Here is a 12628-nt window from a genome sequence, read left to right on the forward strand (position 1 = left end):
GCACTCTTGCCTAATTCTGAAATGTAATTTGTAGCAATAAAACGAGGAAGAATCAAAGATCCACACCTTGCTCATCTCCATTATAGAAAATCCGCCAATAAAAAGTGCTGAAGCAGATCCAGATATATGTTCATTTTCAAGAGAAGCAGAAATGGAGACCGATACATCTGGCCTCGTGCCTTCTAACTTAGGTACTGAGTGCACCAAATACTTTGGTGAGTAAGGGAAAAATAAGCAATATGAATTGCCAGATTCCTGATCCAGCCATGGCTTCACGTACCTTCAGTGAATGAAGGTAGAAGATATATCTAAGAATGAATTGTTCACTTTAAAGAATCAAATGAAAGAAATGGTTAAAGATCTATACCCCACATATGGTGGATCTACTCTACAGTTGAATAAAATTCTCGTGTTTTCTCCAGATGCACCAAGGGATTCACTGTAGGAATTACTATACAAAATAGTTTTTCATTGTAACACAATTGAAGTGTGTCAGACATATGTGAAAGACATATCTAACGTCGTGCCCAAAAGTGTTGGACATAGCAAGCAAAGCAACACCTTATTGGGCATAGGTGTAGGTCCTTCCTCGTTTATAAATGTAACTGTAAAAGCAATAACTTGCTTTTCAAAGTCTTAAACCTTCATTAAAAAACGTTCAGCATTTATCAAGACATAGTTGTCTTTATTTTTAATTGGTTGTTTTCTTGCTATAAGTTGTTGATGAAAAACTCTACATAATTGCTTTCTTAATGTATTTGCAGCTTGTGCAGAAAAGTTTTGGCCGGCTATACTTTGTTGCGTCTTATTAAAAACTTACTTTCCTGATTTAGGAATTCGATTAAAAGTTTCAATAATTTATTTGAAATTTTTCACAGACCAACTTGGTAATTTAATCCTGATTTTAATACATGATTCACTACAGGGAAAATAATAGTAGAAACAACAATCACGTCACATAATTACGTACTGCATAAACCAGTTGAGAGAATCTCAAATCATATATATCTTCAAAAGATGAATAACTTAGCAGCACCAAGGGCGATGACAGTGGGGGCGGCAGCAACCGCTACGAAGGTGAGAATGGCAGGGACAATGGCAGCACCTGACCAAACCACAGCGAAGCGGCAACGATGAAGGACTCGCGGCGGCGCGCTGATGGAGGCAACCCTTGGGAGAACAACGGCGGTGGTAGCAAAGACGAAGCAGTGAACACAAGGAAGCTTAAAGTGAAAGAAAAAGCAATGAACACAAAAAACCAACGAAGAAGAATTGAACACAAGCAATGACCAGCAGCAGCGCCAAGAGAAAGAAGAAGAAGCTGCAGCATCGACGCGAATAAATGACAAGAGCTGAAATTTTGAACTTATTAAAGAATACTACCTCGATTGTGAGTGAAACCCAAAGCAGTAGAGCCCTACGGCATCGTCTCTGAAGGAAACCGATGCTTAAAATGAAAAATCTCGGGTAATATGAAACGAGGTTGTATCTCTTGGACAAATCGAATAGAAGCTTCAAAAAGTGGACGTGGCAGTGCCTTTTCGTGTTCAAGACGCTTGCCAGCCAAAAGGTGATACGGTGCAGCCAAAAAGTGATACGGTGCAGTGGTGTTATGCCTCGGTTCTGCATGAAACCGAGGTAGTGACACGTTTTCTTAAAGTTGTCAGCCAAAAGAGCTGGCTTATTGGGGGTAGCTTTAGGCACCGGTTCTTCTCTAAACTGAGGTCATAGAGTTTTTCTGCTTTGGTCCAGCATGCAACCGAAGCATATAAGATTGCATTATTTACTGATCTGCTACCGCCTTTTCATAGGCAACGGTTTAGTATAAAACGGTGTATATTGTACGAGTTTAAAAGCTATTATTTTACTACGGAAGATTTTCTTAGAAATAAAAACTGTCTTTAAAAACAATAATCAAGATACTCTAAATTATTTTTAGACCGTCAAGATATTAATCGATGTTTTTCAATATTATAAAAAAAAGTTAAAATAAAAGTGACACTTAAATAAAACTGGGCCAGAAAGTAAGGAAGTTAAAGTGTCAACTTTATTACTAATATATCAACCTCTATCCGAATAGTATCAATATGACACAGGAAAGATATTTCATAGAGACTTCTCTCCCTCTCGTGGTATTCAAGAAAGCCAGACTCCCATTGCTTTTCATAACTCTTCACTGACCCTGCTAATCCTCCCTATCACTTTTTTATTACTGAATACAAAAATTGAACTCTAATTTTTATTAACCTTATACTCCTCCTTACCTAGACCTTGGCACACCTTTTGTATTATAAACAATAATATACTTTACAGAAAAAGATAACAGAATACCACCCAAAGTTTTTTTTTTTCAAAACTTACATATGATAATATAGTTTTTCAGAGAAGGAATTTTATCACAGAGAAGAACAAACTAGAACATAAGGATCGAGCAACCTATTCAGATATCAAACGCTACATGGACAGAAAAAGTTACAACATTTATCGATCAAAATTCTCTCCAATTCTCATTTTATGGTGATTTCTATTGTGTGTGTGAGAGAGAGAAAAACAAGAGATCATAGGAAGAATTTCATGTATTTAGACCATAGCAAAAATATTTTATAAGGGAGAATACATGATTACAAAATATTGAGAGCATAACTGCAGGATATTCAGTTACTCTATTTTAAGATAATAACATAAATACAGAATCAGTGTAATTCATATCCACCGGTTCTGTATTTACAAAGATCTAACAATTTCAATTATCGTGTTAGATGGCTAGAGATCATTAAGTTCAATCAAGGATTTCGTTTACTAGAAGGAACGTATAGAAATCTTATTATGAAGAAATAGTGAGGATAAACCTCAATTACAAAGAAGCACGGCCGATCTGCGGTGCTTCACACCTTCTAAAGTCCACAGACCATAATTCTCTCACAATCGAGGTAATATGGTCTCTCGACCTCTTCTATTCACAGGAAACATGCATTGATTCTTCTAATAATCCCAGCCCAGCTAACTATCTCACTAACGGATACTAACAAATGCTAACAGATAGCCGATATTAATAGACATTTTAATAAATTAGACAAAGACCTACAAGATTAACTCAGTAACCAAAATGTAAATCACCTTGAACAAAATTATAAGCCAGTTTAGGTGTATCAGGCATCAGAATGAAATTGATCTAATATTGTTAAAGTATAGATTCTAAAATTTAGCAGACAGAATAGGAGATTAAGATATGTGCATAGAACAGTATACAACTTTGTGCAGATTTTCGGGGAAAACTATTACTTACCAGCACATAATCTGATTTCTGCAGATCTCACTAATTGATATACGCACAAGAACATTACCATGCCGAATTGCCTTCAACCATCAGCAGTCAGGACAAGAATTCTATTAATTTACTTAGCTGAGCCAAAAACTCACGGATAGTAAAATGAACAAAAATACCATACACTCAATCTGCAGACTCTAAACAAATATAGTTTGTTCTAAAGCAATGCACTTATAGATCAGTTCTGTTCTCTGTTTTGTTTAGGTTAAATAGAAGAGCAAGAAATTGAAGAGGGGGGCGAGATGTGAGAAAGGAGAAACTCTCCTAGTTTGACATGAGAGAAATAGGTGAGAAAAAAAATAAAAGGAAACAATGTTTTGCATCTTTCCTAAAATGGCCTTATATCTACTTATAACAATATTTTGAATAGAAACATAATGGTTAAAAGCTCTTTTTGGTCCCAGTTTTGGTTGGGAAAATTCGAAATGGTCCCCATGTTTTTTTTATGTTCAATTTAGTCCCAAAGAACATATTTAGTGTTCAATTAAGTCCTTTTTACTAACTCCGTCTAAATTGATAACGGTGAGATGTCCAAACGTGCAATTAGAGGGTGAACTGTCATTTATGTTCTGACGTGGACTAGACCAATCATCATCATAGGGACCATATTTGAAAATAATTAAGAGAAATAGGGACTAGATTGAACAACTTTCAATGACACATCACCCTTGACATGTCATCATCATCTCCTACCTCCAGAAACCCTAATTTCCCCTTACACAAAAACCCTAGCCACCACCTAACCCTAACCACCACCGGTCACGACCAGCCACCATCTTCTCACCTCCATCATTTTCTCTGTCCAACAACCACCCAAAAACACCACCTATGGCCACCTACCAACACCTTCATTGGTGCCACCCGTGCATCCAACAACAACCACCACGAAACCCATTATCGCGAATCAAATGAACCCAAAACGAAAAACCCCAAGTTCAGAAACCCTAACATTCCCAATTTGAACCCTCATCCCCCACTTCGCAAAACCCATACCTGCAAGGAAGAACAAAATCCCTAACCACTCGCAAAACAGAGAAGAACCAAGAATTCCCCAAATCAATTTTGAAACGAAAATCATACATTCCAATTTACAAAAACCAGATAACAGAACAAAAACCCCTAAATCGAAACCCTCAATCGCTATGGTGGCAGCGCGAACTGGGAAGAAGATGATGGTGAAGGCGCGCGATGAAAATGGTGGTGCATGGAGGTGGTCGCAGCCGCGTCATGGTAATGGTCTTCTGGGTTTCGTTTACAGGTATGTGGTGATTGCGGTGGTGGCCAGAGGGTTTAGGTGTGGCGGCGCTAGGGTTAGATTTTTAGAAAGAAAGTAGGGTTTCTATTTTTGATTGGGCTGAAGGTTGAAGAAGATGGTGATGTGGCTCTTTGTTTTGTAATGAATGAAAGTTGTTCAATCTAGTCCCCATTTCTGTTAATTATTTTCAAATATGGTCCCTATGATGATGACTGGTCTAGTCCACGTCAGAACATAAATGACAGTTCATCCTCTAATTGCACGTTTGGACATCTCACCGTTATCAATTTAGACGGAGTTAGTGAAAAGGACTTAATTGAACACCAAATACGTTCTTTGGGACTAAATTGAACACAAAAAAAACATGGGGACCATTTCGAATTTTCCCAACCAAAACTGGGACCAAAAAGAGCTTTTAACCAAACATAATTGTCTATTTAATGACATTTCATTTTTTTTCCTCTTCATATTTTAATATTTTTATTGTAGCAAACAACCCTTAAAAATATATTCTTTCTCACTGCTTACTTTCTATCTTCTCCCTTTTCCTTTTCTTGTTGAGACAAACAAAGCACTCAAGTTGAATCACAATGCATAAAGTTCACTAATTAACCTGATCATGACAACACAATACAGGATTGGCTCTGTTAGAGACCTAAGTCCTTTGGGACACTTTTCAACATAAAAAGAAAAGTCATGGTTCCAAAAATCTATGATTGTGGAAGCTGTATGATCTTATTTAGCTTGTTGATCCAAATTATAAGAACAACGCAATCAAGAAAAAATTATTTCCAGTAAAAGTCATTAACAAACCTTGATATGGACATTGCCTTTTCCATCAGCTGTTTTGTTTACATAGAGAATCAGGATAGTTAGTTTCAGCATAAAAAGGCACAACATTGTAGGCTTTGTGAAAAGGATTTCCTGTTGAACGATAATAAGAGACAATAAAAGATTATTACTTTTCAGTTCAAAAGTTCTTGTATTCGATTCACTGTCAAGAAGGCATTGATACCTAAAGCATCATAAAAGTTTGTTGGAAGATCAAGTTCTGCAACAGTAGCAAGGTTAATCACATTGAGGAGAACCTCCTTACTGGCTATTCTAATTTGAGTCACCTGATTATAATATTGAATAAATTTGTCATGTTGATAAAATTTCTAAACAATACAATTAGCATGGTTAACAAAATAGGTAGTAATTCTGCTGATAGCAGACCAGCAACAATGATTTATGGATTAACCATTATGAATGGACCAGAAAAAAATGATTAAAAAAACATTTATGGTCCACTAACTAAGTATTAGAAAACATACAATCCATCAATGACTTGTTTAATAAATAGATGTCCAACCTATCTATTTAAGATTACTCTCTCTCCCTTTTTGAATACTTACCTCTTTAAAATTCATTAAAAATCAACCTTGGACTGTATTTACTATATGCACCAATGTCCACACACATATATAAACTAAACATGTATATACAAATACAATGGATATAATTCTATATATGATTGCTCCATTAAGAATTTTTTGAATTAATCCAATGCATTAAACTTCACTACTGTAATTAAGGGTGTAGACAGGTTGCAATAAACATCCAATCCATCCAACCCAACCAACCCAACCCAGTTACGTTTCTGTGGAATGAGTTGAATTTTTTCTAGAGAACAAAATTAGAATCAGGGTTCAGTAATGAGTAGATGAATTTTAAACCTAATAAACTCAGCCGAACCCAATTAGGTGATAAGTGTGTAATGAAAATATTATTTGTGAGAAAATTCGTCTGTGCAAAAGAAATGATCTCTAGTTGTTTATATGAATACTACTTTATCAATCCTGTCAATAAATATTCTTTACTACGCATGATATTAATGTTTTTTATATTTGTTGCAAATAATATATTATTAGGATAAATATATTCTCAATATCTAATAATTACATAAAAGACAAGTAAAAAAGATTTAGACATACAAATATGATACACTGGAAGTTGGAGGAAGTTATAGTGTACCCAAATGCTAAAGTAAAGTACTACTAAACATTGTTTATTATGTAATATTCTTCTTAAATGTCAAATTCCTTAATACCTTCCATACAAGACATTAATAAAGCCAAGGTTATTCTCATCAAAATAACTATTAACTTCACTTCCTGCTGAAGTAGTAAACTGGATCCCATCCCTTTGCAAGGTCTCTGCCACCTTAAAGCTCAATACCTATAGAAACAAAGACAAAATTATTTAGCTTACCTTTGAGTGTTATTTACAAAATTATTTAGCTTACCTTGAATTTACAGTTTTAAATCCCGGTGCTTATTTTAGTGGGAGTGGGAATTGGAAGGCTATGCTCTTGATTAGAGGTGAAAGCAAATTATATCCAACCCTTGAATCTAGTCAACACAACCTAAATAGACTTTTGTGTATCGAGTCAGGTTGAATTCTTTTTAGTGTACCGATTTAGAATTGAATTGGGTGAATTTCAAACTCGATGAACCTGACTCCATGATATGTACAGAAAAGATATGCTTCAGACAGAGCTGTAAGAAGCTTTGTTTCTAATCACTTATACCAGTGAAAAAATGTGTACACAGTAAACAATTATTAGGGAATTACTTTTCTTGACTTAAAAAAAGAACAATATATTAGTATTTAAAGGGAAAACGAAATCCTAATAAAAGGAAATACATCTCCATACATAAAGACGCTATATCAGGAGCAAATTTACCAAGTAAACTCCTAATCTCAATCCCTTGATTTAAGGGATTTCTCACAAACAAATCTATATTTATATCAATAAATCCATACTTATTGTACAGTTACGTGCAATATATTCACCCATATTTCTACGGTATCTTTATTATTTAGACCAAAACACACTTTGCTTCGGATTTAATAATTTCTTGGCATTTGGCACTTAATTGTAATATGGTTTTTAGGCCATACAGAATTCGTACTCCTAGGAAAGTAACTTGTGCACACGGTGTGTACTTTAGTTGCAGTATGTTGGTCCTCTGTAATGCATTTTGAAATGGAAAGATAAAGTTGAAAAGACAGCCAAACCTTTTCATCTTCAATGGTCCACTGGTAATTTTTACATAGCTCAATAGAAAGAAAACAGAGTACCCTGACAAAACAAAAAAGTAGTCAATATTTGAATTTGAAATACAATCATGCATAAATTGATGAAAACTTGATTTTAACTGTCACCTCGGGAAATAACGGATAAATTAGCAATTTTCGGCCAATCCCAAGTTGTTCACTCTACGAATGCAACATGACAGTAGACGGAATTCCCACCCTTAAAATACTCCGTGCTTCACAAATTACAGTATTACCATTCACAAAGACACTAGCAGTAATTGTCTGACAATAATAATATCTTGGATTAGACAAATACCTTCCACCAACCATATATGATTGAATGTAGAAGGCATAACACACAAACTGTCAAAAGAATAAATATATGTTTTATATGAAATAGAAAATAAAATTATTAGCTTGTGCGTTCCAGAAAAAACAGGTAAAAGTAGAAAAAGTAAAGCGTAAATGTGAGATCTCAAAAATTAGAATAAATTAATTTCTCTCATTACATATATTTGATATATATGTCGGAAGTAGGATATTAAATGCATTACTAAAAGTTGGTAGACTATTAAATGTTGTTATGTTGGATATTGAGTGCAATAGTTGTTAGTAGAATACTAAATTGTATTACTAGAAGTTGTTAGAACTTATTAGTAGTTGTTAGAAGATTTAAGAGATTGTAATTCTTACTTTAGTGTTTTAGTTCTCTGTATATAGAAGTTGATATTCTCTTTCAAATCAATCAATTGAATAAAAATCTTCTTTCTTTTATATTAATTATTTCTAGTATATATACATAAATTGATAGGATAATTTAGGTAAAAAGCACAACCTATTCTTGGAAACAAATCTCCCGAGACTGGAATTTATACCCTAGTAATAAAACAAAGATACCGCGAAATACAAAATTAAAACCAATAGGAATAAAATTGAAACTTCCAATAATATCTCAACAGAATAAATATACTATACTATCAGTTATTCTTTTAGTTTGACTCATTTTATCTTATGAACTACAGACTTTCATAGGAGAAATACTGATTTTTTCAAAATAAATTGATCAAAGACGTAGTCAGGATCAAACTTAAAGTAAACTGAACAAAGGTGTGATGGGCATGTGGAACTTGTACTGTTAATTAAGAGTTAAACAGGTAGTGCCAAGGTCAATCATACGATAAAAGATTATCGTAGCAAAACTTACTTTAAGTGTTTTAGTGGTGTATTAAAGCATCTCGTTGATAACATCTATTTTTATCTAATTTTGTGAGACTATTGTCGTAAATAAATCAACTTATTCCTAGCTTACATTTTGTTTTATCTTCAAATTTAGTGTGTTTTGTATTGTTTTGTATTTTAATGGTTTTATGTTTGTTTTACTTTTAATATCTTTGTTTAAGTGTGTAAAATTAACATAGGGAGCAATTCTAGTGAAGAAAAACAAGTAAGAACTTAAAGGAGCATGTTTTAGATAAGAAATGATCAATTTGAAGCAAATAACCACATTGGGCACCATTGGGATCACGCCCAGTTCTTCAATTATAGAGTGTTATTGCCAAACTGCTTGGGACTGAGCGCCACCAGCCCTTGCACAGGTAGCACTAAACGGTGGAAAAGTGCCATTGAGCACGAGTTAGTGCGGAAGAACTTGAGCTGAGAAACGGCTTGATAGAGACCCCCTTTCGTGTTTTAACTGATGGCACTTAGAAATGGCCTCGCTAACATGTCAAAATTGGGTATTTATTCATGTTTTCCTCTAGGTTTTGGGGAATTCTCTTCCTCCCACTATCTCTCTCCACCTAAGGCGACTGAGAAAGGTCCTTGGAGGTTGTTTGGGGTGTTGGAAAGCTCTCCCACCCCTTCTTGCGTCTTCAGTCTTAGTTCATGGTGTTATGCCCCTTTAGAGTTTGATGAGAGATAGGATATATGAATTGAAGATGTTGATTTGAAGGGAAGGCACAATTGGAGCATGGAGCAACTCCTAAGAATCTTGGGAAAGTTTGGTTCTAATTTCTTCCTTATCTCTTTAATTTGTATGACCTTGGTTCTTTATCATGGATGTTAGAATTATTGGTTAGTGTGTGTGAGTTGTGTGTGAGTTGTGTGTATCTTAATGGTAGAATAATTACTAAGTCTACTTATGTTAGTGAGGGGGAGTATGTTTCCAATCCCAATCAATAATTTCATTGTTTCCACCGTTCATAGTGAGGGGGAGTATGTTTCCAAGACACTGCAAGCCAAGTATGGTAGTCCCTGTAGTTTGTAACTTTCAGCCACTACAGGCCCCATCACCCATCCATCTCAGAGATGGGGATCCAGTCCTTGCAGTTTGTCATTTATGTGGCAAGCCAAGTATTGCAGTTCAAGCCACATAAGTATGGTAGTCCCTGTAGATTTGTTGCTTTTAGCAACTATAGGCCCCATCACCCATCAGTCTCAAAGATGGCAGTCCCTGTAGTTTTGTCGCATTTAGCCACTACAGGCCCCATCCTTACTTGATGAGGGATTTTGTCCTTGCAGATTGTCAGTGTCCACCACTGCTCTCCATCATCCACTTTTGAAGTTGAAGTTTCACAAGTTGCTATAGTTGTTCGTTGACATGTGATAACACATTGACATGTGATAACACACTGCCTCACACTCTTGAAAAAAAATCTAGTTCAAAATCAAGTTTATCTATTTCAAGCTTGGTTCATATAATTTGTATGCTCCAGCTTGAGGGGGAGTGTTAGAATTATTGGTTAGTGTGTGTGTGAGTTGTGTGTGAGCTGTGTATCTTAATGGTAGAATAATTACTAAGTCTACTTATGTTAGGGTAGTCAGTAAGACTAAAGTAGGGAGTAGTGTGTAGGTTTATCTATAATCATTGTACCTAGCAGTCTAGGACAGTTCCTTGACCTTCCATCTCCTTATTGTATCAACTCTTTATCTATATAAATTGTTCCAGTGTGTGGCTAAGTAATCCGAACCCTTCACACTTTAGTCTCTCCTCCGATCGTTCACTTCCTCATCTCCTCTCGCTTGTCCGTCCGTCTCTACTAAGATTCGCTTGGGGGGTACCTGCTAAAGGCACTCTGATGCTTAAGTCAGTTAAAAGTCCAATCGGGTATTAGAACTCCGTATTGAATGCGCGATAAATGAACCTATATACCTGGTACCCTTGACTTGTATTTATAGTGCTGGATATGGGCCTAATATTAAGGTGGCCCTAATCAGGGCCCAATCTCAGCCCAATGACCTTAATCATGCAATTATCTTAATCATGCTGACTTTATCTTGACCTTCTAATCCGTTCGTTCATGACCGTCCGGCCACTCCAACATGAGATGATCGACCGCTTCACTTGTTCAGAGGTCTTTCATATATTAATCCTTCTTTTAGGAGTCCGACCGTCCTACTTGTTCGGTGAATATCAGATGACACGTGTCCGATTCCTATAGGCGAGGATGCGGGGCAACGCAATAGTCTTTCAATCTGAGCCCTTAGTTGTGCTTCGTTTGAACGGTGACGATGTGATCAACGATTTCAAAATTTTGGCTATAAATAGGGGCTCTTTAACGGTTTCAGACTTACTTTTACTTCTTATTCTTACTGCAGCCGTCCGGTTTTTCTTCAAGTAGGTAAATAAATGGCTACTACTTTGTCTTCTTCCGGCTTAGCGGGTGGAGACAGTGGGGGCTCCTCTAATGATAGCGGGACTTCTCGCAGCTCAGGGTCATCATCCTGGATTGAAAGGTCCGACACCGAGAGGGGGTCTCCGGATTCCTCAGAATCTAGCATCGATCGAATAATATACGCGGAGGCTCTGTTCCTCTTGGAAGGTGGGGTGGAAGTGAATGTCGTGCAAGCAGCCCCGGCCAGTGGTTGACTGCCTATTGGCGGTTATGACTGGGCTTCGCACGATGTGGGGTCCTATGAATCTGAGTTCGGGAACCGGAATGTCCTTTTGGACTGGGCAAACAAATCTTTTCTGGCTCGTGATGAGGCAGATGCTCAATTGTTTCGTATGAGCGTATGCTACCGCAACGAACGGGTCTTCCATGGAAAAGGGACAAGTTCTGAGGACTTCTTTTTTGTATATACGTATGTGTTTCGTCGGATGTTTTTGCGCATTCCTTTCACCCGTTTTCAAGCAGTCGTCCTAAAGAGGATGAACGTCGCTCCTTCCTAGTTGCACCTGAACGGGTGGGCTTGTATTATGGTGTTCCTAGTGATGTGCTCGGCCTTAGGCATCACACCCTCCCTCTCGGTGTTCTTCCACTACTTCCACGTCTGGCCACTCGCAAAGCGAGGTTGGGTTTCACTGACGTCCATCCAAGAGGGCTTATTCAAACCTCACTCGGAGTCCTTCAAGGACTTCAAGACGAAATTCTTTAAAATAATAATAAAAGAGGGCAGACGAAACCAATTTTGCGACCCGACGGGCGAGCCATTGTTCCCTTATTACTGCACCGAGGAGCCAGCCCGAATAAACATTGTGCCGACCAGTAGTATGACCCCGGTTGAGGTCGAAGCTATGAGGACCATCAATGATCTTCCTTGCCGTCTTCCTGCCCGCAAACTGGTCGAATGCCTCTGCCACGAGGATTTTACTAACGTGGCATTTGGTACGATTTTAGTATCCACCCATATTTGCTTATTGACCTGATCTTGTCTAAGTTCATGTTTCTTCTGTTGGTGTCATGTCATTCCCGGGCCCCCGCAAGACAAGCTATGTTCCTCCCGCCCGGAAGAAAGATCTTCGACTGTCCGGTGGAAGTGAGGACGTCCAGGAACCTTCTCAGCCTAAACCGACTTTCAAGATTGTTTGACGGGCGCCTCCTTCCCAGCCTCCGCCCATGGGTATTTTGCTGACTAATGTGCCCCGTGCCGGTTCCAATCCTTTGGTTCGCAACTTCTTGTCAGCCAACGTTGCCCCCACTAATCCTCCTAAGGTGATTGTGGGTGTCTCAGAAGCTATT

The 12628-nt window shown here is 37.2% G+C and overlaps 1 protein-coding gene across 1 annotated transcript; it reads right to left on the bottom strand.

The window, feature by feature from the left end:
* Window positions 1-568: 568 nt before the first annotated feature.
* LOC111241204 lies at window positions 569-1732 on the bottom strand. Its single transcript, XM_022778131.1, has 2 exons — window positions 1384-1732; window positions 569-1223 (listed from the first exon to the last, which is right to left on the bottom strand). Exons 1-2 carry the CDS (start codon window positions 1627-1629, stop codon window positions 1011-1013), a joined length of 459 nt encoding a protein of 152 aa, XP_022633852.1. The 5' UTR covers window positions 1630-1732; the 3' UTR covers window positions 569-1010.
* Between the last annotated feature and the right edge of the window lie 10896 nt (window positions 1733-12628).

Source organism: Vigna radiata, unplaced genomic scaffold, assembly GCF_000741045.1.
Source record: "Vigna radiata var. radiata cultivar VC1973A unplaced genomic scaffold, Vradiata_ver6 scaffold_309, whole genome shotgun sequence".
Lineage (NCBI taxonomy): Eukaryota > Viridiplantae > Streptophyta > Magnoliopsida > Fabales > Fabaceae > Vigna > Vigna radiata.

What these genes read in the sequence shown, in the direction of transcription:
- LOC111241204 (XM_022778131.1), bottom strand. Translation starts at nt 1,629, where the DNA reads ATGCAGAACCGAGGCATAACACCACTGCACCGTATCACTTTTTGGCTG. An exon ending in GGGTTTCACTCACAATCGAG is followed by an intron (nt 1,224 to 1,383) that starts GTAGTATTCTTT and finishes TTTCACTTTAAG; the next exon opens with CTTCCTTGTGTTCACTGCTT.